The sequence below is a fragment of the Felis catus genome, chromosome B4 (assembly GCF_018350175.1).
Source record: "Felis catus isolate Fca126 chromosome B4, F.catus_Fca126_mat1.0, whole genome shotgun sequence".
Lineage (NCBI taxonomy): Eukaryota > Metazoa > Chordata > Mammalia > Carnivora > Felidae > Felis > Felis catus.
In genome coordinates this window covers 107,595,492-107,622,501 of record NC_058374.1, presented here as the reverse complement: position 1 = coordinate 107,622,501, position 27,010 = coordinate 107,595,492, and the positions used below count along the sequence as shown (strand labels likewise).

Genomic DNA, 27,010 nt, shown 5'->3' with positions numbered 1-27,010 from the left:
AGGAAAGGAAAGGAAAGGAAAGGAAAGGAAAGGCGGGGAAGGAGGGAAGAAAGGAAGTGTCATTTAGGGAGGGGGAAGAAAGGTAATTATAGAAATCTCCCTAGATCGTTACGGTTTTGAGTGAGCCACGAAAGTTTTGAGTGAGCCACGAAATCTCCAAAATCTAAGAGAGCCTAGACTCGCGCAGCCACCCCTTCAGCCCGCGGGCCCCACCGTTTTTCCTAAAGCCTGGCCTCGGCGGAGAGGTGCCCGGCTCCGTTTGCGCTCCCCGCTCCCACAGCTCTGTGTCGCCTCCCGCGCCACCTACCCCAGCTTTGAGGGGCTCCGGCTCACCCACGAGCGGCTAAATCCCTCGGCTGGGTTGGAAGACAGCGCGCAGAGACTCCAAACAAAGCGTAACCACGACAACAGCCAATCCCAAGGAAGATGGACCGGTCTTTTCTTACCGGTGCCCCAGTAGGACAAACTGTCTCCGCTCGAAATTGCAACGAAAGCTGCATCTCAGGAGTTGGACGAGGAACTTCACATTTTTTCCAGGTAAGTTTAACATTTAAACACTTTTAGAAAGTATTTAATAAAGAAACATTTTGTTACAATTAGCCAAGTGGAGGTAGCCTGACCTTTTAACTGTTTCTGATCTATATTTATTACTTCCATCTAGAGAATGTTCATTTGTCCATGTATAAACTGGTCCTGCCACTAAACCTTAATCTTGAATAGTGATTTGTGGGGCGGGAAGTGTGGAAAAGAAGTCAATAAAGCCTTTGCTTTACACGACAGCAGTTTATTTTTAAAAGGAAAAGTAAATAAGTCAATTATCACTCAATGCCTACCAAAAACCTCTCAATGTATAGGGTGAAAATATTTAAAAATTCTTTTCTGGAATATGTTTTACTGTAAAATATTGACAGTGACACCCACTATTTTCATACAAAATTTTAAGCTTAAGTATATATCATGCTATTTAATTTTAACTTTAAAATTCATCTGAGTTTCTTTTTGTGTGGAGCAAATACATAGTGTACAAAATGTGAACTTTATTTTAGTTAATAACAGGTATTTCTGATTTTAAATTTTTTAAGTTTGCAAAGTATTAAATTCCAAGAGGAAGTGTCTAAGCATAATTGTAAAAGATATCTGAGATACGATAAACTAAACGCAAACATTTCACTGAGCCTTTGAAAGAAAATAGACTATTTCCTGGTAACAACTAACATTGCCATCAACACAAGAATGAATAATATACAATGAGAAGTAAGTAGATTTTTGATATTAAAAAACACAGTGCCTCACTCAAGAACGGTAATGATTTTGAAAAATAAACTACCTCTGGTTTCAAATCTAATTAAAAGTTAGGATATTTTTTATTATCAAAATCCATGCTCAAGTGCCATTTTTTCTTTGTTTTTAGTTTAGTTTTGTTGCGAATTTGCAGACTATTCAAATTCTTCATTGAAAACATTCAGGCTATCGAATCATATTGAAATTCACATGTAAAAATCTTAAGATTGGTTTTATTTGTAATTATGAAACTATTCACGCTTTTCTTAAAAAATATCAATACATTAGTAATCAATTAATTTCCAGAACTAATTTTAAATAGCTAACTTAGTAGTCAACTTATTTGAATGTAATGTCTAAATTGCTTTTTTTCTTAAATCTTACCCTGACAAACAAACTGATTAGCAAAAGAGAAAAATATTTAGAGTTCTTCTGAGGATAAATTCATCCATGGTGCACGTTACTACACTTATTATATTCTTATGTTATTTTTTTACCTTGGAAGAAAACTGACAACCCTATCAATTAGTCATTACTTAGCTGTCATTAATATCACGAATTAAGAAATAAAATACAACAATTATCTCAAATAGTTACATATTATGTTTTGTGTGTTTTGTTTTGTTTTGAGAGAGAGAGTGAGAGAGAGAGAGAGAGAGAGAGAGAGAGAGAGCAGGGGAAGTGCAGAGAGGAGACAGAGAATCAGAAGCAGGCTTCAGGCTCTGAGCTCTGAGCTCCGAGCTGTCAGCACAGAGCCAGACCTGGGGCTGGAACCCACAAACTGCGAGATCATGACCTGAGGTGAAGTCGGCTGCTTAACCAACTGAGCCAGCCAAGCACCCCAAATAGTTACAGATTATAAGTCAATTTAACTTGAAACTATTGCTTAACAGGGCTCCTGGGTCAGTCGGTTAAGCCGCCGACTTCAGCTCAGGTCATGATCTCGCGGTCTGTGAGTTCGAGCCCCGCGTCGGGCTCTGTGCTGACAGCTCAGAGCCTGGAGCCTGTTTCAGATTCTGTGTCTCCCTCTCTCTGACCCTCCCCTGTTCATGCTCTGTCTCTCCCTGTCTCAAAAATAAATAAAACATTAAAAAAAATTTTTAAAGAAACTATTGCTTAACTATGCAGCATTTAACATAAACTTATTTCATTGCAATCTTCCTAGAAAGCATAGTCTAAAATTGAGCAGGTTAGTTTGTCTACAACATTTTAACCTGCATTTTTTTTCCTTTTTAATACATAACTTTCTTTTCATTAAATTCTGCTCTTGTTTTGAAAAGTATCTGAATGATTGTATTTATAGCCGATTGACCTAACACAATATATTTCCCTTAGAGAGCACATAATATTCATTGAGGAAATAAAAGGATGAAAGAGAACTATTTGTTCTTCTGATATCTAACAAGGAAAGATTTCTTTGGAAATGTTAGTTGAGTAGTGAGATTACTTTAGTTTAAAAACATTGTTCAACAGTTGTCTTAGTTTTTATTCAGCAGTGATAAAATTTAAATATCCCAGAGTATCATTATAGTTCTCAAATAGCTGCATACCAGGTGTTTGTTTTATTTTCTTGAGGATGACTATTGAGTAATAATAGTTTTAATATGTGACCTGTAGTGTTGGATTCTTAGACCTCTGCTTCTCTTTTTCCATTTAAAGACTATTGCGGACTCTCAAGTTCCTCCTCTAACCCTTTTGGTGCTCTCTGTCTGCAGCTGACATGACTACCTACTTGAGTTCATCACTTTCCTACAGTTCCCATCCCATTTCCCAACCTCGTGTGCACCTCCCTTGTATCAGATTAGTATTCTAGGGGCACCTGGGTGGCTTAGTTAGTTGAGCATCCGCCTCTTGAATTTGGCTCCTGTCATAATCCCAGGGTCATAGGATGGAGCTCTGCCTTGGGCTCAATGCTGAGCATGAAACCTACTTGAGATTCTCTCTCTCTCTCTCTCTCTCTCTCTATTCCCTCTCTCTCTCTCTCTCTCTCTCTCTCTCTCTCTCTCTGCCCCTCTCCCCTGTTCACATTCTCTTTCTCTCTAATATATTTTTTCAAAGAAAAGATCACTGTACCATAATAACATTTAGCCCAGTACTAGACTAAGTGCTTTACAAACATAATCTTGTTTAACACATCATATCTTGTTTTCACAACATCCCTTTGATGTTCCTATAATCTACATTTGCAGATGATGACATGGGGGCCTGGAAAGAGTAGCAAGAAAGTGGTTTATATCTATGGGTTTGACTCTCAGCTCTGCCAAATATTAACTAGGTGAACTCACGAAGATTATTTTACCTTCCTGAGTCTCTTTGGTCATTGACAATCCTGGGGATAAACTTTGATGGTCAAGGCAACCCATATAAATGACATATTGTAAAACATGGCATAATGTTGCTAGCCCAAGTACTTAAGCTCTATAGACCTGGTTTCAAGTGTTGTTTTGGGCTTTTTCTAACATCCCACTGCTGGCAATTCTACCACCTGTTGTTTCTCTCACATCCTGGTACTGTTCTCCATCCCCACAACTATCTTGTACTTTAGACTACATTCATTTGTTGTGAACTAGTACATCAGCTTCATAAAGTATCTCGCTGTCTTAGGTTTCTTTTCTAATTTGACTTCCACGCTGATGATGGAAATATGGTTTCCAATACCTGCAGAAAAATAAAAGTCATTTCTTAGCAAAGCGTACCTGATCTTTCACAATCTTTACTGAATCTACTTCTCTAGCCTTATTGTTCATCTCTTGCCATTCGACCCATGCCCCCACACACTTCATTGTAAAGCTTGTGAACACAGTGTTCCATCTGTCTTGAAATCTTCCTTTGTCTACCCCATTTTTGTCTGACTGGGACCTTCTTAAGCATCCTTCAAGGATTATCTCAAATTTATCTTCTCTCTGAAACTTCCCAGTTGTGCTTATTCCCTGTCCCCACACCTCAAACACAGAATTAAGAGTTGGCCCCAGGTTTTGATATTTGACTCCCTGACAGGTTGTTTATTCATTTTTTTGCCTCTATCTCCTGGCACTCAGAAGCAACTTAAAAATGATAATAAAAAGTAATTAGACTATTACTTAACTAGTGAAAAATGACACCTATGAATAGGGAAATCATTGTAAATTGTCTTTCCCTGTAGCTTTAATACTACTAATAAATATCTCAGCTATTGGACCATTAATTAACTAATCAGGAAATGAACAAAAGAAATGCCACACCAGGACCTTATTTGATTAAGTTAAAAACAAATTCTCTGTCTATAATAAAATAATGACAATAATACAAAGTTCTTCCACACTACAAATATTTAAATAAGAACTTGTGTATCTTTGTGTTAGCACGTCTTTATTTTCATTAATGTTGTTTCCAGTATGTGGGGCTTGTGACTGGAAAGATCAGCATATGACCATCCCCTGTTCTCATTCTGTGCAAATATGGCTACAGGCTTCCTTGACTTGTTGCTTAGACACCCTATTTGTTGTCTTCTAACTCTTTGACGTGAACTGCTTGCTGTGATCTGAAAGTTTGTATTTCCCCACACTTCACACGTTGCAATATTTATACACAATGTGATGGTACTTTTTCGAAAATGGGACTTTTAAGGGGTGATTAGGTCATGGGTTGATCCATCATGTGTGGAATTAGCGCTCTTATAAAAGAGATCCCACAGAGCTCCTTAGCCCCTTTCCCCACAGGAAGATACAAGAGGAAGTTTGAAACCTGGAAGAAGGCTTCCAGCCATGCACGCTGGCACCCTGATCTCAGACTTCCAACCTCCAAGACTGTGAGACATAAATTTCTTTTGTGTATAAGCCACCCAGTCTGTGGTATTCTGTTAGAGCAACCCAAAAAGACTAAAACACTGCTGTTTTGAAGGTACCATGAGCAGCCTTCTTACCAAGTTGGCTGACTTTGAGAATATTGCATTCTTACCCTTTTTACCTCTATGTCATGCAACATTATTTTAGAAAATGTTTCCTCTATTGATTTCCATGAGATCATACTTTCCTTATGTTCTCATTTTGTAGAAGTCTGCATTAAAAAATTGAAATTCCTAATGATGTCATTTTTTATTATCAAATCTCTGCTCACTTTTATCTGTAGTCAATCCCACTCTCTTTCATTCATTCCCATGACATCAGCTCCCTGTGAATAATTCCCACATTGCCTATGATATCTATTTACTTGCACTCCATTTCCAGTGGTTAACCACATGATATATTAGGAGATATCTTCTTCTAATTCAAACTCATTTACTAAAAATGAAATTTATAATTTTCCCCCAATTTCTCTATTGCCAGTGCTTATCACTATTCTTTTATTTACCCATCCTACAGGAATCATTCTGATTATCTCTGATTCTTTCTTTTTCATGGTAACCCATCCTGAAACTGTATCCAAGCCCTCCATTTCTCCCTATAATGATCTCTTACAATGCCCTTCCCTAACTGCTTGGTATTTTGTTTGGCTCTTTTCACCCTAATTCAATTCTTTCCTTCATCTTGGGCACATAGTTGACTCCACCTCCATTGAGACCTAAGTATGTGCCAGCGGAATATGTACAGGAGAGAAGTGTGCAACTTTCATCCCACTTGATTAAAAGATGCTTGCCGAGTTTGCTCATCCTCCTTTCCTTTCTTTCCTTTTTTAAGTTTACTTATTTATTTCTTTTTGAGAGACAGAGCATGAGCAGAGACGGGCAGAGAGAGAGAGTGAGACAGAGAATCCAAAGCAGGCTCTGTGCAGACAGCAGAGAGCCTGACATGGGGCTCGAACATGTGAACTGTAAGGTCATGACCTAAGCTGAAAGCAGAGGCTTAACTGACTGAGCCACCCAGGCGCACCCCCTCCCCCCATTTCCTTTCTGCTGGCTATAAAGTGTGACCCTGTGAACAAATCTGAGAGTCAGATATGGAATAGGCTGGAGCAAGCCCCAAGTCCCTAAGATGATTTCCTAGAAAAGAACAAGTTACCCACCTTGGACTGAAAGAGAAATAAGCTTCAGTTTATTTTTGTATTTGGATCTTTTGATAAAGCATTTTAGCCCTGATTCTAACATACTAATTATTACCAAATCAACGGCCAAATCTTTGTCTCTCAATATTTCACACCAGAGTTACTTCAGTGTTCTTGTTCACTAGTCTACTTTCTCTTTCTCATTCACAGAGGAACAGGACTTGTTTAGGCTGAGAACTTGTTTAGGCTGTAGGAGAGCATACCAATATCCTCATAGGCTGAAGTAAATAGAAGTGAAGACACAATCATATATCTACAGCATCTTAGGGAGAAACTGAAATAAAAACCAGTTAGTCTTTCCAACTGATTCTTCTATCCAAACAGGCCAGACACTGAAGGAATCTAAAAATAAGACTGGAGGACAGAAACTGGAGAAACTAAATGGCAGTAGGAGACTTCAAAGAAGATGATAGAAGACAAAACCTGGAGAGACTCCTTCAGCTGGGAAGAAGAAGTGTGGAGTTTTAGGGAGGAATCTGACCTCAAGTGAGAGTAGGGAGGGGAAGTGTGTAGACTCTAACCTAGACATCTCTTAGTCCTCCACTTTTCAGGGCATCCTTCAATTCAACAAATAGATCTTAGCAAATAGAGACAAGTAGCTTCAAATTAGTCTTATTAAATCTGCTTTCATCATCTTAATTATACACTGCATGTGCTAAAACACTGTAAACTATGGTACTAGGTAGAATTGAAACAGTGAAGGAAAAGAGAAAACCCAGAAACATGCCCAAGAAAATTTAAAGCATTCATATCTAATAAAGCACCAAAAACCAATGGTCTAGGAGTTGACTTTCCCATAAAAGTTTTAGGAAACTAAATTAAGTAATTTTTAGAGAATTTTTTAAGTTTATTTATTTATTTTGAGAGAGAGAGGCAGAAAGAAAGGGAAAGAGAATCCCAAGCAGGATCCACACTGCCAGCACAGAGCCCAATGTAAGGTTTGATCTCAAAAACTGTGAGATCACAACCTGAGCTGAAACCAAGAGTCAGACACCCAACCCACAGAGCCACCCAGAGATCAAGAGTCACATGCTCTACTGACTGGGCCAGCCAAGCACCCTTAAATAAGTAACTTTTAATTAACACAGCTGTAAGTTGGTTTTATTCTTTCCATTGTACACTAAATTAAATTATGCACTAATAAAATAATCTAATTCATCTACTCATTTATTCATTCAATAGATATCTATTGAGTAGCTACTATGTGATAAACTCTGGGAGTATACTGGTACACAAGACCTACTCAGAGGTCTCACAGAGGCATTATTCTGGAAAAAAGGGAGGGACAAGCCGAGGTGAAGGAAAGCTTCCCAGCAAGGAAGGTGTGTTAAAATAAGAACAAAATAAAATATATTACTTTCTGAAAACTGCAAGAAGTTTAGTAAGGTGCCTATTGGCATGTTATACAAATGCCAATTTGTTATACAAATTCTTGTTCTCAACTCCCTGGTGCAGATAGAAAAGACAGACCTCATTTCAAGATGTCTTCAGCATGTCCCTATATTCTGGAGGGTGGAGGGGAATGTTACATTGACAACTGGTATAAGAAGAAAAATGTGTAAATAAATGATATGAATAGGCAGAACTATTTAAAGTTGTACTGTGGTGACTTAATAGTAAAAGTTGTGGTTATCTTTTCAGAAACACCAATATCTGGAGGGAAAAAGAATGTTAAGAAAAAACAAAATATTAATTTTTAAATACTTTCTTAATCTCATTAATGGAGCTTTCTTGGTAAGACTCTATAATTATTTAGTAAAGTAAATGTAATGCATTTTTATTGGCAATCACAAAAATATAATCGACTGTCTTTTCTGTAGGTTCTTGGACTTTTATTATTGGGATTTGGTGCATGGCTTTTATTAGACAGAAATATTTTTTTCACAGCTTTGGGTATGTATCTATTTTTCTTTTGCTCTCTTTGTGAACTCAGGCATTCCATTTTAAATAATTGCGTACATGTTTTATTCAGCAGGTGGCAGTATTTCTCTAAACTTCATTGAGTATTGTTCAATTTTTTCCCTATGAACCTCTTTGCCAATTGGTTTTAGAAACATCTCTAACTAATAGGACTTAAAACCAAGATCATAAAGGAGAATGAATCTGGTGAGAGAGAACTAGGAACTTTGGCTGGACAAGAGCTATGAGAGAAATGGAAGACTGGATTGTTCTAATAAACTCTGGATGAAAAGATAATGGAGATCCACATATGTGATAGTGCCCAGGTTAAATAATTTCTTTTAAAACTCAATGACCATCTGCTCTCACCATCACATGGTTACAAATAAAATATAATATTATCCAAAATGAATAAAATAATTAAATGCCGGTAACTTGATAAAAAAAATCTTTATTTTGCCATTTTGTGGTATGCTGTGGTCACTGTGGACTGAAGTTTAATAGCCTAAAGATTATTTTTATATACATCTCTTTGGTGGGAGGGAAAGAAGCCACAGTTTCAAGTGCTCAATAGCCAGATGCGGCTGTTGGGTATGGCTACCTTATGAGACAAGTGCAGATTTAGATTATATCCATTACCTCAGTGAGTTTTATTAAACAGTACTGTTAATCCTTAAAAATATGACAAAAAGCAGGCCAACGTCTTTCTTAGTGGATTTCAAGTAAGATAAAATATGTTTGTAGGAAAATGAAAGCTGAGTAAAAAAGTTTAATAGGTAATAAAGTGCTACAAAGTATTGAACAATTTAAACTTCAGCTACACCTAAGTGCCTAGTAACTTTATTCTCTTCCATTTGCATACTTTGCTTATGGGAAAGTATTCATGATGTCTGAGTGCATTAGTGGTTTGCTCAGAGTACAGGGGTGTGTGGAGATCTTACGACAACCTTTCTGTCTTTTTTTTTTCCTTCCCCAGAAGAGAGGCAATAATAGCTTCCACTTATTTATGTTGACTCTGTGCCAGACACTGGGCTAAGCACTTCCCATACAGCATCTAATTTGGTAACATAGTAGTTACAGTGGAGCAAAAGTCATTTCCTTTCTTCTTTCCCTCCATTATGGAATTGAGAGATACTTCTCTTAAAAATTATATATTTGAAAGTATGTATTTAGTGAAATCTCAGTTAAGGTTGCAAGACATGGAACTGAAAAGAACCAGTTTGTGGCAAGAAACTGGTTGGGTCCTCCCCTCCCTTTTATCTGCAACTTTAAATTAACTTACCCTTTTTTAAACACTATTCTGCCTTCACCTCTCCATTTGTAATAACACCATGCTGCGTGAGGTTCCCATCTTCCCTCTGCCATAGTAATAGCATCCAATAGCCTTGTGTTCTGATCTCCTTCCTCAACCATCTTCCAGATGCCCGTGAAATAATTTAAGATGAAAATCCATCCATACAACATTAAAAGCTTTTCTCTGGCTCCCCACTGCACTTATTCATTCATATGACAAGTATTTACAGAGTGTCTTCTATATGTTAGGGATGATCCTGTAAGCTGAGGATACGGTAGTGTACAAGAAAGGTAAATACTTTGTCCTCGTGGAGTTTAATTTCAGTGAGAAAGGCTGGGTAGAGCATACAAAGTGTGCATAATTTGGCCCCTGAAAACCTGCCTGATTTCACCTGCTTCAAACCCTAAGTGCCAGCAAAGCTGAATTTCCTACACCTACTGTGCTGTTCTATCATTCCAATCTAGATATATTCAGTTATCACTTAAAGCCCATGCTCAGTGTTGCCTTCTCCAGCAATCTTGCCTACCTATACTCTCCAACCTCCTCCCCCTCCTGGATCAGATGCTCATGTACACAGGGGTGTGCTGGTAAATATTTAACAACCAGTTCTGGGAGAGAAAGTCTTGATTTATGGTATTTACTGATTTCTGTGGTTTAAATACGTAATGTCACGATGGCTGATTTCACAGTGTCACCGTGAGCTAAGTTGGCTTACAAATTTTGTGAAAATGTAACAGTTGGCGTTTATGAGCCAGAACAAACTGGCTCCAGCACACCACTGCCTCCACTGTTCTCCCATAAAACCTAGGGCATATTTAATTTATTTCTTCTTCCTTTTTTTTTTTTAACAAATATTTGGTAAGCACTCAGTGTTCCACAGTCTGTGTCATAACACTAAGCATTTAACAGTTAGTCTGTTGACTGTATAAATATATATAGTCTCTAGCACAGAGAGCTCAGTCTAGGTGGAGAGAGAATAAAATACAATTTCAACGCAGTCATATTACCAATAAACTCAGTTTCTTATAAGAAAATTGACCCACACATATTAGATACTCAAATAAGTTCATAAGTGTTTGGATATACATTAAACATAAAAGTTTCACCTTAGGGGAAAAAAATTTCTTTCATAGAAGACAGTGAAGATCAATAAGATAAAAGGAAAGAGATCTTTTGAGATTGAAGAATTTTTTTATCATGTCATTAATGGAAGAAAAGTCACCAAGACTAAATAAGAGGTTCCAGAATGAAGTAAAAAGAGAGAGAGAGAAGGAGAGAGAGAGAGAGAGAGAGAGAGAGAGAGAGAGAGAGAGAGAGAGAATCCTACTGGTTGGCGACAACTGCTTACAGAATCTTGGGTTACTGCATATATTATTAAGTAGGATTTTGATACCACTTGATAATCATTTATTTTGTGGTTTCCACAGATGAAAATAATCACCTGATAGTATATATTTTTCAAATTTTGACTGGAACTGGATCTGCTATTGTTCTTCTTTGTCTTTTGGGTTATTTGGGAATTCACAATGAAATCAGATGGCTCCTAATCCTGGTATGTATTTCATTTTAACAGCCTGAATGAATCTGTATCTTTGATTTAGAGTGTCCAAGTCACGAAATGAGCAATAATCATTTACATCACCATAACACCTCAGTATAGTGTTTCCCAGGGAATAAGGTAAATTAAGCACCTCCTCTCAAGAAACTTTTCTAGATAGAATGTTCTTGGTGAGTTTTCCGTGGATCTGGACCTCTGCCCTTGCACCCTTAGATGTTAATTTTCCAAACAAAGTCAATAGGAATCCATCTCCTGGGGTGAACTACAATTAACCAAACATAACAATCTGAAGACTAAAATCCAAATAAACTATTAAAGTCAATGAGCAATGTAGTTTAGCAAGACGAAAGAAACCATGTCCTTCAGTTAGCACATCTCCCTGTGGGACTGCCATGTGGAAAGCTAACTTATAACTGAGATTGCAATTTATTATTTAACAAAGGGAAATATAACTGCTGAGAGGGCCAGACTCTGGCATCTGGCTGGCACACTATCTCTCCCTAGCCATATATGTGGAAAGATAAATTATAATTAGGAATATAGACCTGAACATGAGCCATTTACCACACATGTGGCAGCTAAAGATCACGATTCACAGGCTCAGATGAAATACGGCTTTTGCCATTTTCTTTAAATCAAATCAGTTTTAATTCACAGGAGCTCTCTTGCCAAACAAGAGCAGATCTGCCTTTGCCACCTTAGGCCATTCAAACAGCAGAATGAGTAGACCCCGAAGGATCACGATCGTGAGCTGGGAAAGTGAGAGTTGTCGTGGCAGCCAGTGTAGATTGATAACCAGTGTCCAGAGTGACCACCCAGCCTTTCAGTGCTACATAAAAGCTAAGTATTTCTGCATTCTTCCTGGTAAGAGACACAATGGCTGCAGTTGAATATTGTATTTGTTTGACAAAACAAAAGAAGGGGGGAATCTAGAGGGAGGGAAACAAACATCTTATAAGTTTCAGCCTTATGGGATTGTGATATTAATGGCCTATGACTGAGAAAGCCTGATAGACCTCATCAAAAGGAATGCACAAAGTAGGTCCTGAAGCCAAGACACCACACTCTTGTCTGGAGGCTCCAATGAAGGGCACTACTACTTTGTGCAATCATGTCACGTTTACTATTCTCTGAATTTACCAATACTTTTCTGATGGATACATTACCATGTTAATTCATGCAGTCAACTTATGGGCAAATTTTATACGCCTAAGCACTTTCCTTGGCTTAATGGCGATTTTCATACCCTTACTCCAATTGAATAAATATTGTTTCACAATTTAAGGCTTAGGGGCAGTTTTACTTCCCTCTTTTAGAAGTTCTTGGGCAGTATCTCACTGTACTCTCTAAGTGCTAAAACAAATAAAAAACACTGAATTTTTCTTATTACTATAAATATCTAACTACTACTAGAAGGGAATTTTCAAAGGTAAAAATCATGAGTCATATATATGTGCACAAACATGTGTCAGAGACTTTATTTAAATAATTAATCATTAAGGGAACCAGTAAGAAGTAACAACTAGTTGAATGAGAATAAGATTTTGGAGATTTATATTCTCTATAGACTGTATTTGTTTGCATTTCCATTAATAGGAATTGCATTGCTATGGACAAGGAACTCTTTTTTTAATATGAAATTTATTGTCAAATTGGTTTCCATACAACACCCAGTGCTCATCCTAACAGGTACCCTCCTCAATGCCCATCACCCACCTTCCCCTGCCTCCCACCCCCCATCAACCCTCAGTTTATTCTCAGTTTTTAAGAGTCTCTCATGGTTTGCCTCCCTCCCTCTCTAACTTTTTTTTTCCCCTTCCCCTCCCCCATGGGTTTCTGTTAAGTTTCTCAGGATCCACATAAGAGTGAAAACATATGGTATCTGTCTTTCTCTGTATGACTTATTTCACTTAGCATAACACTCTCCAGTTCCATCCATGTTGCTACAAAAGGCCATATTTCATTCTTTCTCATTGCCAAGTAGTATTCCATTGTGTATATAAACCACAACTTCTTTATCCATTCATCAGTTGATGGACATTTAGGCTCTTTCCATAATTTGGCTATTGTTGAAAGTGCTGCTATAAACATTGGGGTACAAGTGCCCCTATGCATCAGCACTCCTGTATCCCTTGGGTAATTCCTAGCAGTGCTATTGCTGGGTCATAGGGTAGTTCTTTTTTTAATTTTTTGAGGAATCTCCATACTGTTTTCCAGAGCAGCTGCACCAGTGTGCATTCCCACCAACAGTGCAAGAGGGTTCCTGTTTCTCCACATACTCTCCAGCATCTACAGTCTCCTGATTTGTTCATTTTAGCCACTCTGACTGGCATGAGGTGGTATCTCAGTGTGGTTTTGATTTGTTTTTCCCTGATGAGGAGTGACATTGAGCATCTTTTCATGTGCCTGTTGGCCATCTGGATGTCTTCTTTAGAGAAGTGTCTATTCATGTCTTCTGCCCATTTCTTCACTGGATTATTTGTTTTTCAGGTGTGGAGTTTGGTGAGTTCTTTATAGATTTTGGATACTAGCCCTTTGTCCAATATGTCATTTGCAAATATCTTTTCCCATTCCATTGGTTGCCTTTTAGTGTTGTCGATTGTTTCCTTTACAGCACAGAAGTTTTTATCTAGATGAGGTCCCAATAGTTCATTTTTGCTTTTAATTCCCTTGGCTTTGGAGATGTGTCAAGTAAGAAATTGCTGCGGCTGAGGTCAGAGAGGTTTTTTCCTGCTTTCTCCTCTAGGGTTTTGATGGTTTCCTGTCTCACACTCAGGTCCTTCATCCATTTTGAGTTTGTTTTTGTGAATGGTGTAAGAAAGTGGTTTAGTTTCATTCTTCTGCATGTTGCTGTCCAGTTCTCCCAGCACCATTTATTAAAGAGACTGTCTTTTTTCCATTGGATATTCTTTCCTGCTTTGTCAAATATTAGTTGGCCATACCTTTGTGCACCCAGTTCTAGGGTCTCTATTCTATTCCATTGGTCTATGTGTCTGTTTTTGTGCCAATACCATGCTGTCTTGATGACTAATGCTTTGTAGTAGAGGCTAAAGTCTGGGATTGTGATGCCTCCTGCTTTGGTCTTCTTCTTCAATATTACTTTGGCTATTTGGGGTCTTTTGTGGTTCCATACAAATTTTAGGATTGCTTGTTTAAAGATCAGAGCAGAAATAAACAATATAGATTCTAAAAAAAACTGTAGAGCAGATCAATGAAACCAAGAGTTGGTTTTTTGAAAAAATAAACAAAATTGATAAATTGATAAACCTCTAGCTAGGCTTCTCAAAAAGAAAAGGGAGATGACACAAATAGATAAAATCATGAATAAAAATGGAATTATTGCAACCAATCCCTCAGAAATACAAGCAATTATCAGGGAATACTATGAAAAATTATATGCCAACAAACTGGACAACCTGGAAGAAATGGACAAATTCCTAAGCACCCACACACTTCCAAAACTCAAACAGGAAGAAATAGAAAATTTGAACAGACCCATAACCAGTGAAGAAATTGAATCAGTTATCAAAAATCTCCCAACAAATAAGAGTCCAGGACCAGATGGCTTCCCAGGGGAATTCTACCAGACATTTAAAGCAGAGATAATACCTATCCTTCTCAAGCTGTTCCAAAAAATAGAAAGGGGAGGAAAACTTCCAGATGCATTCTATGAAGCCAGCATTACTTTAATTCACAAGCCAGACAGACACCCAGCAAAAAAAGAGAACTACAGGCCAATATCCCTGATGAATATGGATGCAAAAATTCTCAGCAAGATACTAGCAAATCAAATTCAACAGCATATAAAAAGAATTACTCAACATGATCAAGTGGGATTCATTCCTGGGCTGCAGGGCTGGTTCAATATTCGCAAATCAATCAATGTGATACATAACATTAATAAAAGAAAAGGTAAGAACCATGTGATCCTGTCAATCTATGCAGAAAAAGCATTTGACAAAATTCAGCATCCTTTCTTAATAAAAACCCTCAAGAAAGTTGGGATAGAAGGAACATACTTAAAGATCATAAAAGCCATTTATGAAAAGCCCACAGCTAATATCATCCTCAATGGGGGGAAAACTGAGAGCTTTCCCCCTGAGATCAAGAATACAATAGGGGTGTCCACTCTCATTGCTGTTGTTTAACATAGTATTGGAAGTTCTAGCATCAGCAATCAGACAAGAAAAGGAAATCAAAGGCATCAAAATTGGCAAAGATGAAGTTAAGCTTTCACTTTTTGCAGATGACATGATATTATACATGGAAAACCCGATAGACTCCACCCAAAGTCTGCTAGAACTGATATATGAATTCAGCAAAGTCACAGGATACAAAATTAATGTACAGAAAGCAGTTGCATTCTTATACACTAATAATAAAACAATAGAAAGACAAATAAAGAAACTGATTCCATTCACAATTGCACCAAGAATCATAAAATACCTAGGAATAAACCTAACCAAAGATGTAAAAATCTGTATGCTGAAAACACTAGAAAGCTTATGAAGGAAATTGAAGAAGATATGAAGAAATGGAAAAATATTCCATGCTCATGGATTGAAGAATAAATATTGTTAAAATGTCAATACTACCCAAAGCAATCTAACATTCAATGCAATCCCAATCAAAATTACACCAGCATTCTTCTCAAAGCTAGAACAAGCAATCCTAAAATTTGTATGGAACCACAAAAGATCCCGAATAGCCAAAGTAATATTGAAGAAGAGGAACTTTTGTATTACTACCATAATTCTGTAAGTTTACCCCATACAGAGTTGAATAATAGTTTAGTCAAAGGTAACATTGCATATGTCCATAGGATCAGAAAACTGGGAAAGTCCACTGGACCACAACCAGCTTTCCATTAAAAAGAAGCCCAGTAATTTTTTTATTATTTTACATTAAAATATTGTCTTACAATATTTTATAATGAAGTATTGTTTTACAATTTTCCTGTCTCTACAAATCTCCTTTTAGTGAAGATTAAGTGAGACGATGTATGTAGAAGTATTAGAAATCTAAACTTCTAAACAGATCTAAAGACCCTATTTTTGTCTCTGAAACATTTGTCTCTAAAAATAAGATTTGTAACTTATATCAAACAAACACATTTTAACTATTTTAAAGTATTAATGTTTAAAATATGTGAAATTAAGAATACTAACAGTGAGTCATTCTTATATTTTAGTTAGTAAAATATTCAGACTGCTAATTCTTTTAGATCATTATAAATTCTAGATAATATATACTACTATGTGCTGCTATGATGAAGAAGATTGCAGTGGCCATAAGTTTAAAAAATATAGTTAAATAAATGTGCAAATAATTTCATTTGTCCTTGAAGAGAAGTAATTTCAGTTTTCAAAGGAATAATTTAAATGTACATACAAATTTAATCTTATTATAGCATATACTTTTGTTATTTTCTGTTGTTGTTGTTACTTTGTCCATTTTTGATTCTCCTAATAGGTCACAATTCAGTGAGTTTTCTAGTGTTAGTGTCATGGTGCGTTAAGTGGAGATCCAGCTAAGTGAGTTCCCCTCTAGGGCAGTTTTAGATCCAAATGAAGGAAGATCATCAACAATTTCATTAGACCAAGTGGTCTGTTAGGGTGCCCACTGAATACTATCACTTCTGCCTTACTCTTATCCAAATGTTCAATGATTTTTTTCTTTGCCTTTTTGTTTGAATAACTTCACTCATGTATATGAAGGCTGGAAACCAGCAATACCTGTGTGTATTTTAAGACAGGATATTTCATATAATGTGCATTTCCCCATCATTGTAACATCTAAAGTACATAGTAGAAGCATAGTTACCACCTCTATTTCTCTTTTGTTTTAGTATGCAGCACTGTTAATGTGGGCCTTTGGTGTTCAAGTTGTACTTTCAGGATTCATCTTCACAAAGAAAAAAGAGGTATGGAAAGATCATCCTTTTATTTGAAACCTAAAGAACTTTAGACATCTTAAATTATTAAGACCTATGAGCCTATATTAAGAGCGAAAGGTAAATGTCTTTGTGGGAGAAAAGATTCAATGGACATATTACAGAATTCTATATAAGGTCATATCAAAAAGATGGACTATAAGGAAATTTGTCTTTAACTCAGCAGAATATTGACAGTGTTGTAAATAACAAAGAACATGGGGGGTGATAGTGGGTGTAGGGAATCCAAAATTTGTCTCCCAGCCAACCCTGGCTCCCATGATTAACCCAATTCTATTTTTCTATATAGACTTACTATATTCTATTTTTGTCAAGAAATACCTTTAGACTTGTATGAATTTGAAATTTAGTTATTTAAATGAAATGAAATGCATAATTTGGTACAGGTATGGTCATGAGTGATATAATCAATCACAACGAGATTTATATTTATCAAATTAAGTTTAAAAAAAAAACATAGTAAACTGCCTGAAAAAAACCTTTGGGTAACAAAAATTACCTACTAAGTTCAATGGTTACCCTCTATTTTTAAAGAAATTTAATTGTTTCAGGGTGCCTGGGTGGCTCAGTTGGCTAGGCGTCCAACTTTGGCTCAGGTCATGATCTCATGGTTCGTGAGTTCGAGCCCCACATGGGGCTCTGTACTGACAGTGCGGAGCCTGCTTGGGATTCTCTCTCTTTCCCTCTCTCTCTCTGCCCCTCCCCCACTTTCTGTCTCTCTTAAAATAAATAAATAAACTTAAAAATTCAAAAAAAGAAAAAGAAATGACATTGTTTCAGTGCAGCCATGCTCTGTCTCTGTATTATGGGAGATTTTCCTGTAGGAAAGAGCATGGACTTGAAGTCATACAGATCTGCAGATAACTAGAGGTCCACAAACTACTTAGCAGTCCTAACCCTATGTCTTAATCTGTACAGCATGGTTAATACCCACCTCCCTTAGAGAGTTACCACTAACTGACAACTTCAAAAGTTTCTGTCACTGAGTACCTACTTAAAGCTCCCTTTCTGGGGCACCTGGGTGGCTCAATCGGTTAAGTGTCTGACTTCAGCTCAGGTCATGATCTCCTAACTCGTGGGTCCAAACCCCACATCAGGCTCTGTGTTGACAGCTCTGAGCCTGGAGCCTGCTTTGGATTCTCTCTCTCTCTCTCTCTCTCTCTCTCTCTCTCTCTCTCTCATTCTCTCTCTCCCTCCCCCCCACTCACACTCTGTCTCTCTCAAAAATGAATTAAAAAAAACTTTAATTTTTTTTAATATTTTAAAAAAGAACTCCCTTTCTTTCCTTAATTAATTTCAAAGGAACCCCTGATCAATTCCTACACTTCCTAGCCTTCAAAAATCTCTCTATATGTAGAGTCCTAAGCAATGACCAAACCTCATTCCTGTAGAACACCATCACCCTCCAACTTAATTTGCTCTCCTGTGCTTGGCATCTATCCTGGATATCTAGCCACCCAGGACTTGTTGTTAATGGCCTGACATTTAGAGCTAAAATGTCTTCTCGTGTGTGTGTGTGTGTGTGTGTGTGTGTGTATGTGTGTGCACAGTATGTGAGTTCTGTAAAGCTGTAATGGTGGCAAAGCACTACATCCCACCAATCGGCCTGTAACTTTTGGATCTGGTGATAGAACTTGAATATAACACCTCAGGATCCTTAACACCTAAATTTAGTTTATCAGTGTTGTCCATGCTCTCTTAAGTATTATTCACATATTCATCTCTACTTAATTTAAGAATAAAAATGATCACCTGAGAATAATTACCATGTGCCAGAGACTGTGATAAGCACTTTATAGGCATTAGATTGTTGATTCTCACAACAACCTCTAGAGAGGCATTGTTAGTCCTACTTTCTAGAACAGGAAACTGAGGCTTTGAGAGGAGAAATATTTGCTAAAATGTATCATGGCCAAATGACAGAGTCTGGACTCAAACACTTATTAACTGAATCTAGAGGTAACAGCTCTGTTTACATCAATTTTCCTTCTACATTCACACTAGATTAAGCTCCTAGGAGCTTCTAAGTCTTTTATGCCACTTACAGCGCCCAACAGTGTTCGAGGTACACTAGGGCTACAAAGGATCCTTGTCAAAATAAATATGTGTGAGGGAGTTTCTTTATAGAAGTCATGGAGATTAGATATGATACTCTTGTGTACTAAGATGTGATTTATCTGCTCTCTGGATCTCCCAAATAATGCTTCAGAGGGTAAATAAGGACATAAGCCTGCCCCTTCCTACAACAATATAAAATGGAAAAATATTTGCTAGCCTAAATAAAAATTAGGGGGCCTGTGTGGCTCAGTTGGTTAAGCATCCAACTCTTGGTTTTGGCTCAGGTCTTGATCTCACTGTGGGTTCAAGGCCCGGGTAGGGCTGCATGCTGGCAGCATGGGGCCTGCTTGGGATTCTCTCTCCCTCTCTCTCTACCCCTTCCTGATTCATGTGCACGTATGCTCTCTCTTAAAATAAATAAACTTTTTTTTTAAAAAAAGCACATTTAAAAAATGAAAATAAATAAAAATTAACTTAGAGAATAAATTAAATAACTTACAGATCTAAATAACACTACATTATTCTAATCTTCTTAAATGCATTAAAGCATAGATATATAAGTGACTACATTAGAGTTAACTTGTACACATGGTTTAATGATTGTAGTATTCCCACCAGTTAATTAGTTTTCATTATTCAAAGATAGCATAATACAATGAGAAATCACTAAACTAGAATTCAAATGAACCATATTTAAAAGCCTCATCTCCACATGCTTATTCATGTAAACAGAGCAAATAACTAAATTCTGGATCTATCTCCTTGTTCATAAAACGGAATAGTATCTGTTCTTCCTACGTTTTACCTTAGTTATGAAAGTCACCTGAACTTTTAAATATTTAAGTAGATTACTATTAAAATTTACCTCTGCAATATCTAGGTTTTGAAATAGCATGTTCACCCCATTCTTTCAAATCTGATTGTTTTTGTTATAGCATTGTGAAAACATAATTTAATTTTTTAAATTAAAAATCATAATTCTTGTATAAATATACAGCAAGCACAGATCAGTGATTTTATTTAACATCTTGATTAATGTGGGAATCAGTAAGAAATAAAAACCAGTTCAAAGGAGAGTCCAAAGAGAAGACACTTATAAAGGCTATCTCTTAACATATACAAAACACAGTTGGTAGAGGAGATATCATTTGCCCCCCACCAGGAAAAATTCATCTGCATTTCTCTGATAAAGCATCAGTTGTCAGTAGTTTTCTACAACTTACAAAGTTGTTAAATAAGTTAAAAACTGAGAAAGATACAGACCCTCATGAAATAAGAAGACCCTGAAATATGCTAAAGAAAGCCTAATTTCCATTGAAAAGATACTCAGTAATCTTTTTCGGCCCATTTCAGAGTTTTTCACAATTTTTCCTGAGAGTACAAGAAGAAAAGCAGAATCCTTAGACATTCAGGAGAATAGCACATAACTTTCTCTTCAGTCATAAAATAAGTCTCATATATTCCTCTTGTAGGTCACAATGCAAAAGATCAAATGCCTCAGCACTCACTGAGATTGCTAAAAGTAGTTAAAGAAACAGAAAACACAGGAATAATCAGAGAACAGCAAAATGACTATAATACTCTTTTGTTAGGAACCATAAGGAAAGTTTCCTTCAGATTTGGACTTTTTTTCCTTTCCAAGTTTCCATTTAAAGTCCAGTTAGTTAAAATACAGTGTAATATTAGTTTCAGGTGTACAAATTAGTGATTATATATACGATAGAATATTTCTCAGACATCGAAAAGAATGAAATATTGCTATTTGCAATGACATGGATGGAACTAGAGAGTACTATGCTAAGCGAAATCAGAGAAAGACAAATCCCATAGGATTTCAGATTTTGACTTTGATGCAATTTTCAACAGATTCACCAAGTATGGCATGATAAAGTTGACTTAATCATTGCTGAGTATGGATCTAAAGATATGCCTGAAGATATACCCAAGTGGACTTTTCTGAATGCTTTACAGAAAACAGTAAGAGAAAATTAGCATAAAACTAAAAATTAGATGTCAAACATGATCACTATAGGGTAAGGGAGATGGGGAAGGGTGGGAGATGGAACAGAGGAATGAGAGGAATAGCATTGTTCCCAGTTACAAATCTTGAGTTTTATCCTCCTTTTGTAAATTAGATCTTCGATTCTTGGTTAACTGATGTGCATTTTAACCTGGTCTCACCTATAAAAGTGTTGGTGGGGTAATCTTCCCTGCTGCACCTGTGGGACAGAAGTCTGAGTACAGTTCTTGCCAGCAGCAGAGAAACATGGGAGTTACCATTTAAGCCTGAATGTCAGGTTTGCTACATATTAGCTTTTTGACCCTGGACAAGTATCCTCATTAATTTCAGATTCCATATTCTTAAAATGGACAGAATAACCCTTACCTCTGGTTGACAGGAATCAATGAAATAATATATAGAATGTACAGAAAGCCTTGGATCTGGAAAATAGTGAGCAATTAATACTTGCTAGCTAATGTTATTAGGATTCTTATTTTGCACATCAAATATTTCTAGGCAGCGTACAGGAATGGGTATGGTTGCCCAGATGGTTTACAGGAATAGATCACCAGCTGGAACTTAGTAAATGCTTGATAAAGAAAATAATTTTTGTATTTACTTTTTGTAAGTGCTTTATATGTATCAACTTATTTACTACTCTGAACCCAATGAAGTAAGACCTATTATCCTCGTTTTATAGATGAAGGACTATGAAATTGAGTAACTTACCCAGGGTCATAGAGCTAATTGGGTTGCAGAAACATGATTCAATTCCAGACAATGTAGCACTAGATTTTGTACTCTAACTACTATAGTAGGTGCCTCACATAGAAATAACTATCATTGGAGCGCCTGCCTGGGTGGCTCAGGTCATTATCTCACGGTTCGTGAGTTCGAGCCCCGCGATGGGCTCTGTGCTGACAGCTTAGAGCCTGGAGCGTGCCTCAGATTCTGTGCACCACACCCCCTCCCCCACCTCTCTCTCCATCCCTTCCCTGCTTGTACTGTGTCTCTCTCTGTCTTTCAAAAATGAATAAACATAAAAAAATTTAAAAAAAGAAATAGCTATTATTTTTAGTATATGTAATAACAGGCATTTTAGTAGAATTGAAATATAACTATAAATGCTTTTAGTCGTACTGTTTTTCCCCTGATGCATATGATGTGTACATGTATTGCCTCTCTAGATTGCATTAGGACTGATGGCAGAGAACCAAACCTTCCTATGGTCATAAACTGATAAACAAGAAAAAAGTTCTATGTGTGACATTGCTATTATTAATGAGAATCAAGCTTACAGTTCCTAGTCCTGAGTATAATTGAGACTAGACATGTAGATTTGACTGAACTCATTTTCAGTACTCACACTCTAAAGCATTATTTCAGTCATTCAACATTTCCATGATTGTTGGTACATATTGTGACATAGGCAGTACTGATGTTTATAACATTCAACAACAAGTTTAGAAAACAATGAAGTATTCACTTCAACTCTGTCTTACATTCTAGGTGACAAATATATATGTTGATTCTTTCACATCTTCCCTATTCAACTTGATGGGATCGGAAATGAGATCTTTCCAATGTTTTATCATTTCTATGGCTGTTTGCCTTTTCATCTTTTTTGTCTTTCTGTGGAAAATTTTCACACAATACAAAATTGCAAGTTAACATATTAGTCCTAAGAGAGTAAAAATAACACTGAATCTCTTTATGTATAATTAAATAAAAATGGCAGCATATTCTGGAGAAAAAATATAGCTACTGCTATAGTGGAGAGAAATATATGCCTATAGTGATTTCCTTTTCTGTATTCAGTCCCAAACATAGTTTGTAGCTTCAGTAAATCAGGTATACCTTCCATCCTGGGTTCAGATCTAACAATTCAGATCTAACAATTTCATCCAAACATAGCCCACTTATATTGTAAAGATCTTTAGTTCTGGTTAACATCAACAAAAGCAGTAACAAAGTAATGGATTAAACAAACAAAACTATACTTATATTTGTAATTCACTGCATTTCAATGCAGAATGAATTAATAACTTTTTCAGAAAAAAATATTTTAACATACATGGGAATCACAATTAACTGCCTTTTGAATATTTTATAGTAAAATTTATAGATTTCTTTTCTAGTTGCAGTGTTGTGGCCAGTACAATTACACAGACTGGATAAAGAATAAAAATAAAGAAAATTCAGAACAGGTGCCATGTTCTTGCACAAATTCTACATTAAGAAAGTGGTTTTGTGATGAGCCACTGAATGCAACTTACCTAGAGGTAAAGATAAGGCTTTCCAAGTGTTTACAGTGCTTTTTTTTTGTTTTGTTTTTGCAAGTCAATTTAGAATGCTGAACAAAAGTTGTATATACAAACACTATTATTTACAGTGATTAAGTTCTTAAGCTACTTTATGAAACTGAACTCATAATTAATGAATAATTACTATTTTAACTTCCTGAGAGTATGTTATTTAAGTGCTCCTAGAACTTGAGATACCATCAACCTTTCTCCCCAACCCTCCTTACTGAATCACTGCAGAAAAGGGAGGCACTTTTGGCCAATCTCTGGCATATAGGATTGGTAAGGGAGCTACAATACCAGAAGTAAGAAGGTATGAGCATTGGCAAAAACTGAAGTGAGGGGATGCCAGCAGTGAACAAGTGTTCAGATAAATGTAGTAGAAGCAAGAACAGGGTTTCGTCTGTTACTTACAGGTATGGGATACTGATCAACAAGATTTCCATCCCAAGAACTTCTAATATTTTATATAGTTCACACACTGATGTTATTCTAATTGTAAGACACATTTTTTATTTACATAATTCATTCACAGATAAATAGAGCATTATGGGTTTTTTTTAAGCTTCTCCTATTTGGGAAATAATCATTTTCGGTCATAGTACATACCTTGCTGAATTACAGTAGTGTGCAGAAAATTAGAGCCCTTTCTAAACTTAATAAATTTCTGATTTCAATTACATCACAACATCTTAGCAACTTAAAAAGTAGTAACAGAGATGTTCTGCTATGAGAGGAAGTTCTCTGGACTAAAAAGGCTAGTCTCCACTTAGACAATGACTTTTTAGAGTTTGTGAATTACTGTATTATGTTTCTTCTTCTTTGTGATAGAATTCTATATAAGACCATTTTCCTCTCCCAAGTCAGTCTAAATAACTTTTCTTTCATTAGGGTTGTGAAAATAAAATAAACACATGGTATAACGCTAATGCTTTAACATTAACTGGAATTAACTTCGGACTTTTGGCTTCAGAGGTAAGCTTTTGTTCATATGTTTAAAGATAAAAAATAGTTGAGTATAAACCATACATAACAAACTGCAGAAAAACCAGCTGGAGTCCTAATCAGACAAATTATACAAAAGGAGTCAGGACCTTGAGACTATTCACATCCGAGAGAGGTATGGGTCCCAACTAGAGGGGTGATATCCTTAAATCAGCCAAGTTGATGACCTGTTAATAAATGGTCATCCTGGAAGGTAGTGACTTCATTGCTTTGTGATCTATACATATATATATATATATAGAGAGAGAGAGAGAGAGAGAGATGAAGTATTTATATATGTATAAAATATATAATAATATATAATAAACATATTCTATATATTTATTATGTGTTGTATAATAAATATATATAAATATATAATAAATTTATATATTAAATATATATTATATAATAAATATGTATAAGTATACATATACTTCGCATATGTCTTATATACATGTTTTATATATATATGTTATATATATATATATATATATATATATATATATATATAATACTTCATATCTCAACAGTGAGAGCCCACATTGAGCAGTCTTCAAGTTGGCAGACTGGAAATCTAGACCAATGTTTGACATTAGTAAATGTACTAGTTACTCATATACTCATTCATTCATTCAGTCAGTCAGTCAATAAATTTGGAGGAGGGAGAACATCTACTGTGTGTCAGGTACTGTATTAATGGTCAGAGATTCAGTGGGAAGCAAAACAGACACATTCCATGACCTGCTGACCTGTAGGGTGCCAACTACAGATTTGAGACTCAGAAGCAGAACTTCATTCTCCAGTCTCAGTGCAGACTGATGAAAGCAGGTGAAGGCTATGGATTTAACAAAACTGTGAGAAGGAATGTATTATCACAGTGTAGACTAAAACACTGCAATGAATATATAATGCATGGTTTGTTCAGAATAGGATACCGCATTTAATTTTATGCTGATCCAAAAAGGCATTGACCCGAGGTTCCATAAATTTTCTTCAACTGGTAACAACTATAGTCTCAGAATGGTGATTAAAACATTTTTATATGCATTAATGATGTTCTTTCAAAATGTTTATTCCCCATTGTGTTCATGCTTGGGTATTTAAGACTGAATGGGAGATAGTACCTGTGGTCCATTTTATCATCTACTCTTTGCACACCATCTTTAATGATTCTACACCAAAATGAAGCAGTTTTGTAGGACTGATGACACAGATGATGAACAAAAACCAGATCACAGTTCATCATGACATCTAGCCCAATGATAGCTCATGTAATTAAAATTGAAGTCTATTCGTTAGTCCCTTCATAAATGAACTTGGTGACACCTGGGTTACTCTAGAAGACTCACTTTGCAGACTTCTTATTGGCAACCATGTGTACCTTACTTCAAAACTTGGCCACTCTTTGATCCTTTCCCTATAAAACATGCATGTAGGGGATTGTATTGTAAGTTTTAACTGCAAATTACTCTTATTTATTATTTTGATATCTTATCATTTCCTTTTCTTCTAGGTTTTGCAAATCACATTAACTGTTTCTTTCTTCAGACACATCAAGAATAAAGTATATGCAAAAATGTGATCTCTGGACTTTAATTTACCCAGAAGAAACCAGCTAATTCTCAAAATAACCACATTGTGTTCTTTTACTCCAAAAATAAAAAAAAAATTGAATTACATTAATTAAGTTTAGAACTTATTCAAGTCATTGGTTATATGTAACATAGAATTATGGAATATTATAAGAAATCACTCCATGAAATTCTCATTTTGTTTTTCAAAATATCAAATTCTGCAGTTCAGAACTTTACCTTGAGTTATTTTCTGAATTCAAGGATGTCATTATATACACTGAATTCAAAATGTGAAGTATCACTATATGTTTTGAGTTTCCTATATAGAAAAGATACATATATGATGCTTAGAAAATACTAATTAAGTAAAAAATTATAATATCTACCTTGCATTTGCAATTTTAAGAAAACGATACTGATTTGTGGGAGATTTAAAAAAAAGATTGAAAATCTTCATGTCACTGACCTCTGTACTGAATTAACCATTTATTTCTGTCTTCTGATTAATGCTTGCAAGTGGATAATAAAATTTTAGAGATTTGGGTATACTTTAGTGGCAGTAATAAAATATTAAAATCACAATTTTTAACTGTAGCATAAATGTCCTAAATGATCACTGAATTCCCAATACTCAACTTGCTACTCATTTTCTTCTTTTTCCTTAAATTTTGTTCAGGCTTACATGCACAATTCTCTGAAGGGTATAAAAATAGCCTACCTGTTCTATTTTCCTAAAAGTGATATTGTGAAAACAGGGAAAAAATCCTTTGACAAATAAAAAGTGCTATACAAATGAAAGGCATTACCATATCCTTGTTGTTCTTTATAGCAAAAAGACTACCTTGACCTTGAGGAAATCAAGAAAAGATAAATTAACTGAAGATCCTGCATCGCTCTCACTCCTATGGAAGGTTCACTGTCATTTACTAATTCAGTCATTTGTCTTTTCATCCATCTGTTCAGTACATTTCATATTTCAGAGACCTGTGAACTTTTTACAAGGCAGTGCAAAAGGAAACAATAACCATTTTCTCTAAAGCAACCTGTAAGTGCACATGCCTTCACTTCTTTGAGAGAGATTC

At 36.0% G+C, this 27,010-nt stretch overlaps 2 protein-coding genes across 16 annotated transcripts in view; one reads left to right on the top strand and one right to left on the bottom strand.

Annotated features, from left to right (window-relative positions):
• Positions 1-443, bottom strand: part of LRRIQ1 (leucine rich repeats and IQ motif containing 1) — a 232,830-nt gene extending 232,387 nt beyond the window's left edge. For 11 of the 13 annotated variants that reach the window (XM_019835297.3, XM_019835298.3, XM_019835299.3 and 8 more), the window contains exon 1: positions 308-443. The gene's annotated coding sequence lies outside the window, so the exon portion shown is untranslated. Of the gene's footprint in view, positions 1-213 lie in introns of all 13 variants that reach the window. The other 2 variants (XM_045062119.1, XM_045062120.1) reach the window with 2 other exon arrangements.
• On the top strand, positions 263-26,730 carry TSPAN19 (tetraspanin 19). Of its 3 annotated transcripts, none has more exons than XM_045062124.1 (9): positions 263-537; positions 7,942-8,034; positions 8,121-8,193; positions 10,921-11,045; positions 16,900-16,974; positions 20,929-21,039; positions 23,203-23,346; positions 24,259-24,342; positions 25,868-26,730. In XM_045062124.1, the coding sequence occupies exons 1-9, from the start codon at positions 427-429 to the stop codon at positions 25,934-25,936; spliced, it is 885 nt and encodes a 294-aa protein (XP_044918059.1). In that variant the 5' UTR covers positions 263-426; the 3' UTR covers positions 25,937-26,730. The 3 variants fall into 3 exon arrangements, with proteins under 3 accessions (XP_044918059.1, XP_044918060.1, XP_023113572.2); XM_045062125.1 differs by lacking the exon at positions 263-537 and adding an exon at positions 7,262-7,390; XM_023257804.2 differs by lacking the exon at positions 263-537 and adding an exon at positions 7,415-7,622.
• Positions 26,731-27,010: the final 280 nt, after the last annotated feature.